This window comes from Haliotis asinina, chromosome 7 (genome assembly GCF_037392515.1).
Source record: "Haliotis asinina isolate JCU_RB_2024 chromosome 7, JCU_Hal_asi_v2, whole genome shotgun sequence".
Classification (NCBI taxonomy): Eukaryota; Metazoa; Mollusca; class Gastropoda; order Lepetellida; family Haliotidae; genus Haliotis; species Haliotis asinina.
In genome coordinates, this window is record NC_090286.1 from 56,227,628 (window position 1) to 56,244,674 (window position 17,047).

At 40.8% G+C, this 17,047-nt stretch overlaps 2 protein-coding genes across 2 annotated transcripts; both read right to left on the reverse strand.

Annotated features, from left to right (window-relative positions):
• Positions 1-4,940: 4,940 nt before the first annotated feature.
• Positions 4,941-9,822, reverse strand: LOC137290857 (uncharacterized). Its single transcript, XM_067822012.1, has 5 exons — positions 9,495-9,822; positions 8,421-8,590; positions 7,972-8,051; positions 6,898-7,096; positions 4,941-5,051 (listed from the first exon to the last, which is right to left on the reverse strand). Exons 1-5 carry the CDS (start codon positions 9,820-9,822, stop codon positions 4,941-4,943), a joined length of 888 nt encoding a protein of 295 aa, XP_067678113.1.
• Positions 9,823-11,262: 1,440 nt separating this feature from the next.
• On the reverse strand, positions 11,263-15,568 carry LOC137292090 (uncharacterized). The gene is made up of 4 exons (XM_067823635.1): positions 15,535-15,568; positions 13,420-14,130; positions 13,017-13,176; positions 11,263-11,269 (listed from the first exon to the last, which is right to left on the reverse strand). The coding sequence occupies exons 1-4, from the start codon at positions 15,566-15,568 to the stop codon at positions 11,263-11,265; spliced, it is 912 nt and encodes a 303-aa protein (XP_067679736.1).
• Between the last annotated feature and the right edge of the window lie 1,479 nt (positions 15,569-17,047).

Consider the following 17,047-nt stretch of genomic DNA (forward strand, 5'->3'; position numbering starts at 1 on the left):
TTAAAACTAAATGCCTGAAGGCACTTGATCTGTTAAAAGATGTTTCAGATTGTAAGTGGGGAGGAGACCGAACTACCCTACTCCATCTATACGAATCTCTCATCCGTTCGAAACTTGATTACGACTGGACTGGAGGTAACACTGTCCGTGGAGGGCAGGGGGTGGGGGGGGGGGGGGGAGGAGCAGCAGCACACCTTCACATCCACGAGCCACATCACAGTCATCCATGTGTAACATCTTGGCCATCCACTCACGTGTGGCCTCAAGGCCCTCCATCCACGTGTCGCATCACAGTCATCCACGTGTGACATCTTGGCCATCCATTCACGTGTGGCAACAAGGCCCTCCACCCAGGTGCCACATCACAGTCATCCACTTGTAGCATCTTGGCCATCCACCCACGTGTAACATCAAGGCCCTCCATCCACGAGCCACATCACAGTCATCCATGTGTAACATCTTGACCATCCACCCACGTGTAACATGAAGGCCCTCCATCAACGAGCTACATCACAGTCAAACACGTGTAACATCTTGACCATCCATCAACGTGCCACATCACAGTCAGTCATCCACGTTAACCCTCACGGCCCTCCATCCACGTACGGCATCACGGCCAGTCATACAGGTGTGATGTCATGGCCAGTCATCCACGTGTCATATCAGCACCAGTCACCAACATGTTACTTTAGAAACAAGACAACATCCATGCGATCGATACCCCACTGCACGGTTTCCAACACGGACTATCGGTCAGTGATCAGTTTCGGAGCCGGTCTATATGGAGCACAGGAGGCAGTTCCGTCGTCCAGAGTTGCGAAAGATTTCGCTTCCAAGCTTCAGACTTGCGTAGCTTAGTACAGGTTCCCAAATGCAATGTTGGAAAAGTGTATTGCTTGCATAATTATCCAGCTTGCGTTATTGAACTGTCAGTTTCTGTCTGTCTGTTTAATTGTATGAAATCACGGAGATGTGTGAAATCAAAATTGGCAGAAGAAAAATTATCTTTGCTTTGTAGTTCTTGATTATTTCGTTTCGTGTTGTGGTGTCAGTTTCTGTTTAACCCACACTTCCGGATACAGTATCCTGGTCGTACAGGAAATTGTATGGACTCTCATTGTCAACACAATTGTTGACTTACTAGTCGAGTGAATTCATATAAACTCCAGCTACTCGACAGTGCGATTGTTATGAAAGACAATCCCGACTCTTTTATGACAAACATAAAGAATGTTCTGCTTGAGTGCTTGTGGATTTTTCCACCATAAAGGATAAGCATTTCAATGCTAGAACAAGGACCTTTCCAACGTGAATTACCATTTACTTATTTTATTTAAAGAAAAGTGAAATTTTACATAAATTTTTATATGTTTTGTAAATAACTAAATGTTTTGTAATTTGTAGGTTAGATTGCCAACTGAGAACGTTCCCCATAGAGGGTTAAATTCCTGCAAAATGATTGTCCTCCTGAGTGGGTACATAAGTCCCAAAACTTTCAAAGTAAATGTGTCCTTACCAGGATTATTTAAACTAGTATGTTTGCTGATTTTAATTTTAATATTTCCCCACAATTGCTAGGGGCTAAAAGGACGGTGTAAATTCAACTAGGGTCCATGCAGGAAGCAAAGGTGTTGCAAGTCCCCATGTTCCCTGGTATAGTGATCTACCTTCAGTTGCATTCGTAACTACTCATCTTTTTCCGTGACCTATAAGAAGACGGCTTAAGTGTGGTTACGGATGCTTCAGATGTTGGCGATCTAGAGCCTGTTTCTATATAGTATCGTATACGATAGTTAAACTGTATATAATTTAATTACTAGTTCCAGCTTCATACCTGTGATCCTCTAGTTATTTTACTGTCCTTTAGTGACAGGTATTTATTTTTCACTTTTAATCATTTTAGATTTACACATGACTTGAGTCAGTTGAGGGGGTGACAGCCACTATTCGCGTGCGTTTAGCTGTGCGATTTCTATGTTACGGGCCACTGAAAAGTGAAAACATCGGGTATTTGCCTCTGAGCAACAGAACATCCGATTGAACGCCTCCACAATTATACCCTTATCTCAAAGCGCATGATCTCTGTCCAGAAATTTTACGAAAGCTTCACTTAATTCCATTATCTGGTTTGAAATCACGGGATATTGATTTGATTGAAAGGTGTTCAGTTTTTAGTCAAGGACACTATTTGTGGATGGTTTTACCGTTTCTTGTAGAGGTAGAAATATGAATACAATAGTGAGGCAATTACAAATATGTCTCAATAAAACTGAAACATAGTCACTTGAAAACGGGTTTAAATTTTCTATAACAAAAACAAATTGTCTGCATTTCTGCAGAAAGTATACACCGCATAACGATCCAGAATTATTTTTAAATGGCACTCCCACCAAAGTAGTAAATTAGGCCAAGTTCTTGGGTCTTATTTTCGACTCATATCTAACTTTTCTACCGCACATTAAATCCATTAAAACTAAATGCCTGAAGGCACTTGATCTGTTAAAAGATGTTTCAGATTGTAAGTGGGGAGGAGACCGAACTACCCTACTCCATCTATACGAATCTCTCATCCGTTCGAAACTTGATTACGACTGGACTGGAGGTAACACTGTCCGTGGAGGGCAGGGGGTGGGGGGGTGGGGGGGGGGGTGGGGAGGAGCAGCAGCACACCTTCACATTCACGAGCGACATCACTATGTGTGTTTCAATAAAATAAATAAATGATGTCTTGAAAACGGCTTTATATTCTCTGAGTCAAAGCCTAACTGTCTACACTTTTGTAGAAAATATAAACCGCTTAAGGATCCTGAACTATCTTTCAATGGCACCCCCATAAAAGTTGTCGAATTCTTGGGTTTAAGTTTCGATTCTCTTTTAACGTTTTTACTACACAATAAATCCTTTTAATATTGACGATGTGACGATAAATTCACTACTACTGGTATTGCGAAGTACATTAAGCATCTGTCAGGGATTTGGAGTTTCGTGTCATTATGTGGCGGAAACATAGGCAGGCAAGGTAGTGAGCTGCTACTGTGTTTGTTTAACAACAAGTACACCGGGTCAGCGAATACGCGATACAAACAGATAAATACAAGAGAGTAAACAGGGTTTGTGCTTATGCCTTGCAAGTGCTGCCATCTATAGAAACATGGCACTTGAGTGAGTGAGTGAGTGAGTGAGTTTAGCTTTACGCCGCTTTTTAGCAATATTCCAGCAATATCACGGCGAGGGACACCAGAAAATGGGCTTCACACATTGTACAAATGTGGGTAATCGAACCCGGGTCTTCGGCGTGACGAGCGAACGCTTTAACCATTAGGCTACCCCACCGCCCCTGGCACTTGATGTCTCGGATATAATCGGTGTATGGTATCAGAAGTGGCGACATATTTGTTGAGTGTTGCTTGAATTGCAGTATCAGCTATTGTGTTACCAGTAGTTCCAACATGTAACCATGAGAAGACGATAGTAAATAGACACATTGACACGACAAACGCCTTCCTATGTGCATAAGACATCGCGACTGTATATTGCTGACTGTGTCATGAATTTGTTTGATATTCAACAGTATTAAAGCTGTAAGATTCGGTCAGTAAACAGTCGAACTGAGACCAGGCAATTCAGTGACCAACGCCCTTGGATTACATTGCAGATAGTCTTTATTAATCATAAAAATATGATTCCAGGCTTTCCCGAAAAGGTGAGCGTACCCTGTCCTTCTGATTGCACCTGTCACGTACATGTACAAATTCTAGTCAACCGTGCATCTGAAAAACATCGGTAACGTATGGTTTGCGCCAAAATGTGGCAGTGGACGGTGAAACTTTGATCAACAGCTTGTGAACAATAGACGCATGACTCTTTTTAAACTCCTGGTAAAAGAATATGTTCGAATGTTGCGGAGGTTGTGAAATGTAAGTTGGAGTGCTGCTAGGCGTGAAAGGAAAACTGACTTTTGGAAAGCAAACTGAAATATGAATCTCATTAGCCGGTTCAACCGATCCGATCTGTGAAAGTGAAAAGAGACATTACAAACATGTATGGTTACATTTAATTCCTATACCTTGTTCCATAATGGTATTTACAAGTGAATTTTAATTTTAAACTTTAATAAATCGTATTTCTATAATTTTGGCAAGGTTGGGGCAGTATGACCTCGACTAAGACGTCCCAGACTGTCCCTGCCTGGTCCACTGGTTAAACTTTTCTTGTGTTTTATGCGCTTTTTCAGGCTGTGTATTTTTCAAGCTGTACTATATTAAGTCCGTACCAAACCGCCAAGCTTTTCTCGCTGCCGAGTCCCGTTTTGAGATTTCCACTATTTCCAGATTACCGTTTGTCAGAGCACGCTGCACGATGTGTTTACAAGGAGTAGGAACGTAGGGTTGCAATGTGCAAGTAATAGGATGTATCACATGATATTGATTAATATTTATGTATCTAGTTAAATGAGATGGTTTCAAAATTCTGGACTGGTTATCGTAACTTGCGCAGTAGGACGGAACCCAGTCATCAGGAAACGAGACTGCTGTTTAAATCATCTCTCTTGTCATACAGCCATATGAAGAGATTTGTTGTTGTTCTAAATAAGAAACAGTTGAGTCCTCAGTTGTGTCCTTAATTTGAAGTTCAAGCTTTGTAGGAACTGAATGATATTAGATCATCGATACCCCTGAAGATGTGAAATTTCTGGGCCAAATTTAATTTGTTTTAATTTTAAACCCGAACAGAAATCCCGATTCATATGCACCAAGAAGCAGATTCGATAAGAGAAGAGCACACTTGTGCCAATAGAGATGTGTATTTCTTGTCAAAAAGTTTCGTAAACGATTCTATCAGTGAGGAATACAATCCAAGTCCTCACAAGAAATGAAATATCTATATTCAATAAGTCTTTGAACATACACGTAGAAGTGCACTTATCAAATATCGAACTTTCAAATCAACAAAACCTTTTCAATGTTGACATTAAATACTTTGATTGTATCCACGCTGTCTCTCGGGAGACGATGTTGATAGGTAAACAAGGTGGCACCATTTACCTTGCACTGAAACATAAAATGGAAGAGTTGATACGCTACAGCTTTAAAGGTCACATGCAACGTAAAACACAACTTTGCAGATTCTGGTACCTTTTGGTATGTACATACCGAAACAAATCATCAAAAATATCACTTCAACCTATAAAGTTGATAAAAACGCGATGGAAAAAAGCCCGCGAAATCGTAGTTCAAACGATTCACTAAATGTCCCCCAGCGCTGAAGGAAAATGTGGTTTCAACAGCTGTGCTGGGCTGCGCCCATAACACATGCGCAGTGAATAGGTTCGCGGAGCTTGAAACAATATGCATGCCCGGAGTATGGGGTCGTGAGCAGTAGTCTTATCTTGGTTGTGTACACAAACAAGTAATTAATCTACTCGTTACATAAAACACCTTGTTGATTGTGATAAGCAGCCTTTGTCGCAGAGAAAGCTCAATGTCTGGTTTATTGACACCTATATGTCTGCCTGTTTGTCTGCTAAAGACAATCAATATGCAATACACAGCTTCAATCACTGACCAAATGCAATTTGAACTTAATAATTATTAGGCTAAAAGCCATAAACGAAATAAATTGATTTATGACTCGTGCACCCGAGTCCGGTCTCTGCCACATTATGTAATTAGGCAGGTGTGATACTTGTACACATGACATCTTTTTATGTCTGTGGGTTGCAAACAAACTGCATCCATTTTTCTCTGGTGACTGGATCTGATGGAAGCTGGTGCAAACTCTTGTTAGTTTCAAGTCTTGCTTTGTACTTGGACGAATGACAGTTTTCAGCCACGCAGTAGTTCACCGTCTCTACTGAGATGATTTTGGACTGGATCGAACGCAAATTCAGAGAATCTGTATTTACAAAACCCAACATCTCTATATACATTCTTTATGGATAACAATTACTTCTCACGTAAATGATTTTGTTTGACAACTGTATATGAACCCATACTGAAACGACACATCAAGTACAATAAAAAAAGTTGTTATCCAGAAAGACTCGCCATACTTCTAAAATGCCCATCAAACAGATCATGTTTCTGTACACACAATGAGCCCTCAGCCTATCAGCAAATGAGCCAGCCAATTGGAAGCCGTCGTTACACTTGAGTGCACGACCACCCGCTATGACTGGGTTCGGTCTTCCGAGGGCTTCGTTTCGAGGGAAGTAAGCCGAAGTACAAAATATTGCATTTTGAATCGCGTTTGCACACTTATTGTTTTGTTTATTTGTTATTTACAAGCAGCAATGTATATTATATGTCATGAATAAGTGATAAATGTGTTTTAATTATGTTTGATTTTTTTTGTTGCATGTGACCATTAAGCGAATAGGTTCATAGTTGTGGTTTGAGAGTGGCAATTTAGCAAGAGGGCGGACTGCAACTCACGTACAGAGAAATATCCATAAGACTTCTTATACATACATATAAATACTTAACCAAATAATCAACCAAATAATTAACCAACGATTGTCTGATTCTTGCTTAACGCCAAATTGAAAACATTGAATTTGTGGTTTGACTGTGATTTGTTTTGCAATTTGATTGTTTACCAGAATATCATCAGTTACCACAGACAGAAAGAGTAACCCACCCTTTCAATTGACCAACTTCATCTCTAACTTTATCGTCTGTAGATGTAACTTCTATAGGACAAAACATCCCGGAAATGTCCCATTGGTTACTGAAACGTAGTGTTCTGTAATGACACTGTGGCATGTAAAACAAATTTCTGTTTAGGTTTACAGGAGAGAAAAACAAAACAGAAATCCAGGATTATATTTCTCAACAGGTGCAAATAGAGACATGGTCCATTCCAAATCGAGATTTCGATATTATTGCAGAAACGTACCAGAAATTCTGTAGCAGTTGAAATTATATCCATCGTAAACTTCTTCGTCATTTCGAACGGGAAACCGGAAACCAAGTTAGTTTCACGTCCTTGATAGACTGAGTTATTACGAGAACTTCTCGTGACGCTCTGCTCGTCGATTATTACAGTCATCCTCAGTAGGTAGTCTTCACTTGCAGTGACGAAGAAAACGCGAAACCTTCGTAGTGAAACAAAAACAGTTCATTACACAAATATAAAATAGCAGGGTCAGAGAACAGTCAGTTACAATTACCCATAATAGACACAATCGTGGCGAAATGTATATATATCTGAGAAAATACATTGGGTGAGAGAGTATGGTTTTAAGCAGTTTTTAGCTTTATGCCAGCAATCCGACAGCAGGCGACATCAAAAATAGACTTCCGACGTTGCACCCATGTGGGGAGTTACGGACGTCTCAAACCTACCGTCGGGTGATATTTATTTGACGATGACCCCGTGTGATATATACATAAACGTATTGAAAGTGTATCGAAATATGTCATATCAGGACATAATCATGGTGAGAAAGGTCCTGTTTTGATGTTACCAAGTAGACATCTGACCTTGGGTTGATGCCAGTCTATACCTATTACACCTGGATATCAGGCATTCCCATCATATCGTCAGTTTTCAAGCTAGATGATAGCTGTTTGTAAATAATCGAGCTTAAACCAGACAATCGAGTGACTGACATCATGTGCATCAATTCACGCAGATACGATACGATGATGTGCATGAACCATGTCAGATAGGCTGATCTCCCGATCCCGTTAGTTGCCTCATACGATAGGTAAGGGTGCTAAAAGCCCAGTTCTAACAAATGATGAGAACAAAATCCATATATGAAACCATGACCGACGACTGGTTGGTTGGTTCATGAGATTCGCAGTTTATTAACAGCACAGAACAGGTTATCCGTGTATGGAGCCACGGGGAATGAACTAAAGAACTTGGACACTTTATTAAACAAAATGGTTCATGCACGTAGGGATCACACATTCAATTCAGAGAGATGAGCACAATTATCAAATTAATACTGCTTGCACATACAAGTTTTCATTTGGCGTTCCAACAAACGACACTCCAGAATCCAAGGGATGTATGTATGTTCCTTTCATGCGTATTGGATTCTGCAAGAAGAAAGCATATCTGTTGGAATAATCAGTTCTGTGCTTTTGGCCCGCGGTTTAAGGTGTTTTAAACTGCGCACACTAAAGGTAAACTCGAAGAGAAAAAAAAGCATATAACACTGCTGAAATGTAAGACCATCGTTTTGATGCTCTGGTGCGGAACTATTCACATCTCAAACAAGGAAATAAGTTCATGTGGAGGTTTATCAAAGATTAACGGTAATATTAAAGGTCAAATCAGCCTTTAGCCTTTAGAAACCCAGAATGAATGAATAGATGCACGCGACAAGAGCAGAACAATGTCAGAATGAATGAATAGATGCATTTGAGAAAGACAAAGCAATGTCGAAAGGAAGAAACAATACCTACTGTGTTAATACACTTTCCAGGTGCTGGGGTCCATGTAAGGGGACCAATGCACCAAACAGTGGTATTCCTACCTAGGAAAGCCTTGGTACTGTTGCACACAATGGTACCAGCAATCACGCATTCTCTCCAGTAGATAAAGGATTGACTAGGGTTTGGAGAACCACAATCTCCTGTCACAACAAGACATATCTAAATGAAGACTTAACTAAATTATTAACATGCGAGCCAAATGAAATATGTAGTGGTTTGAATTAGAAACATCATAATATAGTCACCAGCATAAGTCATACGAGGCTAAGTCAAACAACTCTAACCGATGCTTATGATCTTGAATATCGTCCGCCTACGTTAGGATACCCGAATACCAATGATCTAACCATCGCTGTCGTTGATTTTCCTGAAGTTCTGGAAACATTTAGCAGGTGGAGGAACATGAACACATGGCCCGTCTTATTCTTTATCACGACGGTTCACAGCTAACTGTTGCTCCTTTATCAATTGAATAATGATAGAACATTCATTCGCCTGATCAAGGAGTAGCAGTTACCTCCGAAACGTCGTGATAAAGAATAAAAAAGATGTTATCCATAAACCTTGCCACATACTTACTGAATTATAGTAATTAGACAAAAATTACCGCTTTCGTACACTTTCAAAGCTGCTGAATGCGGCGCCATAAAAACATACCTGTGGTATAGTAAGAATTGTGGAACTGATTCTACTTTTAGCAGAAAGTTCTAATGGATGTAGAAAAAGTTGTTTCTTTAAATTAGCCTTGTAGCCAACGATAGATTCATGTTTCTTACTGCATATTTTGGTTAATGAGTAGGTAGACACTTACGTAGTTAAATAGAAAAGTGGAACATTGAAGGACCTAAAAATTATAGATATCATCCGTTCGTGAGATCGAACATCATCGTGCTTTTATTTGTGAGGTTTCTTAGAAGATATTATGATTAAGCATTAAATTATTTGACTGAAATGTGAACGTAAATGTATCGGTTTCATCGCCGTTTGTAGTACACACTGTGGTCTCTCGATTCCGGCGTCTCTCAAGAAATTGCCTAGACTAACCTTCCATAATGTAGTATTTGTCCCCACTTGCTCTCGTCCCCGCTGTTGTCTTTGTCTGGTAGGTTGCGTACATGTCACACTGGCCACTGTTGGCGACAAATCTCACCCCGACACATCGAGTGTGTTGGAGGCACATGTTGACACAATGGAGAGCTTTCGGTGTGTGTTGTACCAGAAGGACGTCCGAGAAATTGTAGCTTGAATCAGCCTGCTTGAAATGTGCTTCATTGTATGGACGTTCACAGTACTGACAGTACACAAAGACTAAATACTCAAAGAGTATTACCTTTGAAATTTTCATCATGCTTTTAATCTGATGTCCCTTCATACTTGTTACGTAGATTTGTGTACAGATCCTTACTGTATGCAGCAAACGTGGTCCAAGTGAGCGCAATGCTTGTCCTGACAGACTAAAGAAACTGATGACAAGTTTCTGTGTAGCAACGACAGACAATCAATATATAGAACTCATTCTTTGGATGCGTTTAACGTTGTCCTACAGTTTCTGCATCAGTACATTCCAGCAGTAAGGATTACAACATGTCCTTCAGAAAGTTTAATGTTTAATGTGTATGCCAAGTAGCTTTTTGCACTACACGAAAAAAGATAAGATTCAGCCGGTTGTTTCCATTACTGAAGTTACTTAGCAGGTTACATATAGTGAAATGGAAACATCCCGTTGATGCCCAACTTTCATAGAATGTGTCAGGAACTCTGGATTAGGGTTTTGTGGTACGCCAATGACACTAAAGCAAGGGACATACTGTAACCTACCTGAAGCACAATGTGACATTATTGCATATGGATTGGTTTTCAAAGCAAATTAACACATTAACTCTTTAAGATCTTTAGCATTCAAAATCAATAGCTATGATCTTCACATCGAGAATGAAAAATGGCTCTGAGTGTCACCACAACCTGCCTCTGTGGATGGCATTACTCTGTTATATGAATTATGGATAAGTTTGCAGTTACAAACAGGTCCTGTGCGAGTCCTTGACAAACAATATCGTAAGTGAAGTAACACTAAAGTCATTTACTGCATTCAAAGACAAATGTATACTTTACACCTTGTTTACACATCATCAAGGGAACGTCCATTGTTAGCTCTGTCAATTCAATGTAGACACTTCTGTGGAGAACGTTACTGCCCCAATATGACCCATAAATGTCACAAGCATGTGTCGTTATATTTGAATCAATACAACTTTAACAGATACTTTGTACTGGCATCTTCTGTTCACTAGGAATATTAACATACTTTCCATCAATACGTACGTGCATGTGGAACTTTCCATGGAATGCAAGGACCTGATTGTCGATCCTGACTGTAACCTAGTGCTCAAAGGTCAGTGAAAACTTCAGGGCTTGTGTGACAAACTATTTGCATACAGGCTCGAAAATATTAGTCATGGGATATTCAGTTTTGTCAACCAGTCAGTCGAACAGGAACGTGATAGAAAACCTTTATAAGATGCAAAGAAATACCCTCTTAAAATAAATATTGTCTTCTTGCTGTGATAGTACGTACGTTGGATTGACGTTCAGTTCCAGCTATCACATTCATATAATGTATCCTCCCCCATAATTGCTACACCAAGCATATTCAAAGGTGCTGCAGCGTTTACATCTGTCTTGTATTGACAGTACACAAAGCTATATTCACGACTACGTTCTGAGGAACCGATCATTACTCCAAATCTTTCCTTACAGTCACAGACACATTTATCAAGACTGTGCTCTATCTGCTGTATCCTTGTAACAATCATTAGCATCTGCACCAAAAGAAGCTCGAGTTAACTCATACAGTAAAATGCGAAAACAAATTAAAAGGATAATTGTGTTTGTTATCGTTCACTTTAAATGCACTACATAATTATTGTATAGATGTAATCATAAGATACGCTTGCACGTCTTCGATTGTCCAATATGTCTGCTTAAAGTCACGCATGTTTTAGAATATCGACATAATTACTTAAAAACACTCATTGGTAATGAACGTTACCTTTGCAATCAACATACTGATCCTTCCGACACAAAAGAAAGGAAACCACTTTTTATCATTATAAGAAATATGTACTGTCAGCAAAACGTTGGTGCGTTTCATTTACCATTTTCATATACATTCTATATTAAGTTTTATACATGTGTATGTCCCAAGTATTCATTATACCGACTGTTCGTGAAAACTGGAGTGTATCCTTTCCACAAACAGACAAAGGCAAGTCAGATTCTCATTTAGAAAGCAAGCGATATTTGACAATGATAATCAATACATGGAATTTGATTTGTTTTCTAAATGTGTGACGCAAACATTGTGTAAGGTTCATGTGTAGGACGATCAAACAACTTTGACATGAGCGACGAATGATGTTCATGTTAAGTGTCAGAGTAAAATGTATGTTTTGTACTTCAAAGGTTGTTATAAACAGACGACAATGACTACACTTGCAACAAACGGCTGTCCAAACTGTCGCTTTATGTCGAAGCAACATGTAACTTGAATGTACTAATTGAAACTGTTTAATATAATATTAAGGTACCTTCTTTTTGTACGTTGAAAAGAAGCAATACTGAACAAACCAAACTGATGTCAATGACTCAATCGATAAAGGCATTGGTCCTTAAATTATGTAAGGCCATTAGTGAAGTATTTATTTGTATTTAGAAAATATGTGTAAACATGAGAAGCTATATCTGATGATGACGTAATAATCTGGCCCACGCTTTAATGTTTACAGGAGGGTTGATGAGCATGTTTAAATGAGATAAGGATGTACACGGGTGGACTGGCTATACATGAATTACATAGATAGAATGTACACAGATGAGATTAATTTATCAATAAGGCCCAGGCACTTGGTAGGTACACTCCTTGGTCGCGGTTGATGGCTCCGGATCTCGATGGCCTCTTGCAATTTCCTTTGGCGCCAGTTGTTGTTGGTAGATAGTATCCTAGTGTCCTCCCATCGAATTGAATGTCCAGGGTTCTTGAGAATGTGTTCAGAGAAAGCCGATTTCTGGTCGAGTTTGCTGACTGAGGTCTGGTGTTCCTTCATTCTGGTGTTGATTGGTCTCAGCGTTTCTCCAATGTATAGGTCGCCACGGTTGCAAGGGATCTGGTAGATGCATCCTCTCGGGTTAGGGTGTTCACAGCTGGGTCCTTTACCGTTGGCTTTTAGGAAGGCCTTGATGATCTTGCCACTGGAGAAGGTGACATCGATACTGGCTATGGTCTTGATGAGGCGTGATATTTGATGACTGATGGGGCCAAGGTAGGGTCTTTCTGAGGTGGTCCAGTTCGTTGTTTAGGGCATCAGGGTGGCAGAGGGTTTTGGCACGTCTGGTGAGGGTGGCGATGTTAGCTTGAGTGATCTGAGGATGTGGCAGGAGTTGTAGTGGATGTACTGGTCGGTGTGCGTCGGCTTGCGGTATACGAAGGTTCTAAGTCCATCGTCTGTGGTGTGGAGGGATACATCAAGGAAGGGCAGGTGTTGGTTGGTCTCAGTCTCCATGGTGAACTTGATTCTTGGATGTTGGTCTTTGAGGTGGTTGAGGAGCTCGCTGGGGTCGTTGTCATTGGCGATGGTTGTGACGGTGTCGTCGACTTTGCGGTACCAACAGAGGGGCTGAAACGGAGCTGTCGAGAGGGCTGCTTCCTCGAAGGAGGTCATGAAGATTTCTGTAATGAGACGAGAAAGAGGTGAGCCCATGGGGAGACCGTGGATCTGCTTGTATATCTTACCATTAAATGTGAAGTAGGAGGTCTCAAAGCAGCTGTGGGCGAGTTTGATGATGCTGTCTATGGTGGGGTGGGTGTCCAAGTCATCTATCCTGTTGGCTAACTTGCTGCGAAGGATGTCCAGGGCTTCTTCTAGTGGGATGTTGGTAAAGAGGTCCACGACGTCGTAGCTGACCATGGTGCCTGTGAGGTTGGATTCTTTCAGCTGGTTGACAAAGGATGAAGAGTCGCTGATGTAAGACTTGCCGAATGGAGCGATTAGACGTGAGAGGAACTGGGCGGTGTTGTAGAAAACTGAACCTCTTGAGCAGACTAGGATCCGGGTTTTGGGTGGGTTCTTGTGGATCTTGATGGTGGCTCTTCCGTATGGGGCTTGGGAGTTGATAGGGTTCAGCTGGTTGAAGATGATGTCGTTGATTTCCCTCTTCTCATGGAGGTCCACCAGGGTTTTCTTGTGTTGTCTTTCCAGTCTGGCCGTCGGATCTTTCTTGATGTTGAGGTAGGTGGTGGTGTCTGAGAGGCTGTTGTTGACGAGCTGGAGGAATTCCGGGGTGTCCACGATGACTGCTGCTTTGCCCTTGTCAGCTTCGGTGATGGTGATGCTGTCATCCTTCTTGAGTTCGGTGATGGCCTGTCTCTCTTGGTGCGTGAGGTTGGAGCGGGGCTTGGGAGCTTGCTTGATGGTGTCTATAATCTGGTGTCGGAGGTAGTCTACGTTGCCATTGGGAGCCAGTTGTTGAAGTATACTTTCAATGCTGGTGATGAAGGCATCTGTGTTGATCTTGGCGGCGACTGGGACATACTTCAGGCCTTTGGCAAGGAGGGACGCCTGAGATGGTGTGAGCGGCTTACTACTGAGGTTGATGAATGTCTTGAGGTTGGTTTTGTTGTTAGCTTCAGGAATGTTGGAGGTGGAAGGGCGTTGTAACTAGGTGAACTTGGTGATGTGGGTAGTTTTCACTTTCTCATGGAGGTGCTGCTTGGTCAAGCTTCAGACATGGCCAGCTTAGTATGGGTTTCCAAATACACTACTGGAGAAATACAGTGCTCGCATATGTGTCCGTCTAAAGTTAAATTACGCTAACTGGGTGAGTCAAAACTGCGCGAAATTATCTTTGCATTGTAGGTCTTGAATAATTCGGTTCGTGTTCGTGTGTCAGTTTCTGTTTAACCCAAACTTCACTATACAATATCTTGGTCGTACAGTCCTGAGAGTGTATGGAGTGTTGAGTTGAGTGATTGTCAACGGAATAGTTGACGTACTAGTCGAGTGAATTCTTATAAATTTTAACTGGTGCTAGAAGCTGCCATGAAAGGCGACTATGCTTGTCGTCAGAGGCGACTAACGGGATGGAGTGGTCAGGCTCGCTGACTTGGTTGACACATGTCATCGATTCCCAATTGCGCAGATCACTTGATTGCCTGGTCCAGACTCGATTATTTACAGACAGACAGACAACCAGATAGGTGGAATATTGCGGAGTACGGCGTAAAACTCACTCACACACTCACCCCATGAAAGACAGTCATGACATTTTTACGATAAACTCCATCGAACACTGACGACAAACCTGTTTGACCATTCATTCATTTCATAACAATGTTTTAAAACTTTTTGACAGATCGATTCTTGACTATCCTCACAAAGAAATTCCGTTGGGTGTAAAGGGAAATATAGTTGTTAAAACTATATGATTGGGGCACTGAAAATCAGTGACGACACTAGGTGTTCGCCATGACAACGATCAGCAGAATATCCGTTTTACCCCTCCACAATTATGCCTGTATCTTGAAACTCATGACAAACGCACACATAACAAAGTCCCGAGGAACATGTCAGCTATGTTATGAATATGCCCACTTTCCAGTCAAATAACTGCCGTAATACTTGGTAACAGTGACAGATTTGTTAGTCGCTTTGTTGTATGTTCCAGACTCTCCAAGATTGTGCAGTTCAACGTTCAACAGTCGAAATACATTTGCAGACCACAACTTTTGGGAATTATTTGAAGATTACCTTAATAACAAACTAACAAATGACGTACATTTATGTACTATTTCTACATGCTCAATTCTTAAAACTCTATATTTCACAGCCATACTCTATAGTGAAAGTCGTGGTGACTGAGCGGGATGGGCGGCTGACTTTGTGTGTTGGCGATTAGATGCCTGACTCAGAGGGTGCGGGTTCGAATCCCGGATGGGACTCAACCACAAAAGGACGATAATGTGTACTTTACTAAGAAAGTGAAATCCCAAATATGACACATGTTGCAGCAATGCAATATCGGACCTTACCTGAATGTAAAATGAGGAATGACACTCCACACATGTTTGTCAATACTGTGCTGGGTATCTTCCAACTATGGGGTGCGATATAGTGTTTTCCTCACAACAATCTACAGTCGGCAGTGTCTGAATGCGTCTCTGTTCAGATATTTTACGAAAGCTAACTAAATTCCATTCACTGGTTTGAAATCTGTTCGAGTGAAGTTGACAGGCGTTCAATGTCCTCCTGCACAATGACAGAGGTTTGGGCTGTCCCTTCCACCTTCCTGAACAATGCTTCAGCAACTCCAGACTTTGGTGCCTGTCCGTCAAAATGTTTCAGATTATAGTCAAGCATACTCCTTCTGCCAAGATTATGACGAGTACCACATCGCTCTGGCTCAGAAACACTTCCCTTCTTTCACTTGGATTCCCCTGTCGTGTTAAGGTGACCAATCCGTGGTGCGTGCGTGTGCCCATGTGCTTGCTGCAGACATTTGTGATGAATATCGTATGGTTTATAGTCCGCCATATTTATTCGCCAACACATTCATCACTAAACATTTATTTTCGGGAGTGAACTGATATCACATATTACGGGTTTTTAAATATATACATGTAAATTTGAAGAAAGCTTTGTCAGAGCTATTGCATTTGCAAATTTAAGAAAACTGTGGATAGGGTACTGTTAATGCATTTCCGCTTTTCAGTTTTTGTTCCTGTGATGCGGATAATAGATTTAAACATCTGGAGCATGGGTTTATTCTTCATTGCTGCCTACAGATGATTCACGACAAATTAAAAAAACCTCTTGATGATCAGGATCAATGTTCAGAATACGCTATCGTTCCGATATGATGGGTAATATCATACAATAAAAATCATTAAATAAATCTGTACATGTACTGTAATGCTGCAAACTTTCCTTTTGAATTTTACAAAAAGAAAACATTGAAGTTTTAGCTTGTGATGCAAGGCAAGATGTAGCGTTCAGATAACAGAGGAGTGAACACTATTCCAAGGTATGCGTAAAATGATTCAGTGCCAATAACATTACCGTTGTGAAACCAGTTTCCACAAGACTGCAAAGGACCGCCATTTCTAAACACAATTACCTTGGTTTTCTTTAATTTTATGCCGGTTTGCTCACAAAATTTACCAAGTACATTCGTTCTTTTTTTTCTCAACTGTGAACAGCTAATGCTAACACATCATCAGCAGACATAAGAGAACAGATTCATTTGCAATAGCACCATATGTGTATACGGTGGTTTCTTTGACTACCGTATCTGTATGCTGCTGATGGATGCTCTGACGAACGATGCCCATTTTTGTATTTTTACTTTTATGTTTTTCATACTGTGACAAACATAGTCCACAAAATATAACTTTAGAGTCGTCTTCATTTCTGGTTTATTGCATTACATTACAGTTTTACACATCGAAAAGAACACAGCCTTTGACAAAATAGCTGTTGGCATTGTAAATCACATTCCGCATCTGTCGGGGCTTTTACCGTATTTACTGTCTTAACCTGTGGCAT

Bases quoted from the DNA above. Each gene is read 5' to 3' on its own strand.
- LOC137290857 (XM_067822012.1), bottom strand. From the start codon at position 9,822: ATGAAGGGACATCAGATTAAAAGCATGATGAAAATTTCAAAGGTAATA. The intron at 8,591-9,494 runs GTTAGTCTAGGC...TTGTTGTGACAG, and splicing joins CAAATACTACATTATGGAAG to GAGATTGTGGTTCTCCAAAC. The intron at 7,097-7,971 runs GTATGTGCAAGC...TTCACTACGAAG, and splicing joins GGAACGCCAAATGAAAACTT to GTTTCGCGTTTTCTTCGTCA.
- LOC137292090 (XM_067823635.1), bottom strand. From the start codon at position 15,568: ATGTGTGGAGTGTCATTCCTCATTTTACATTCAG. The intron at 14,131-15,534 runs GTAAGGTCCGAT...ACATTCCTGAAG, and splicing joins ATTCCTCATTTTACATTCAG to CTAACAACAAAACCAACCTC. The intron at 13,177-13,419 runs GCACCATGGTCA...GTCTCATTACAG, and splicing joins GAAAGAATCCAACCTCACAG to AAATCTTCATGACCTCCTTC.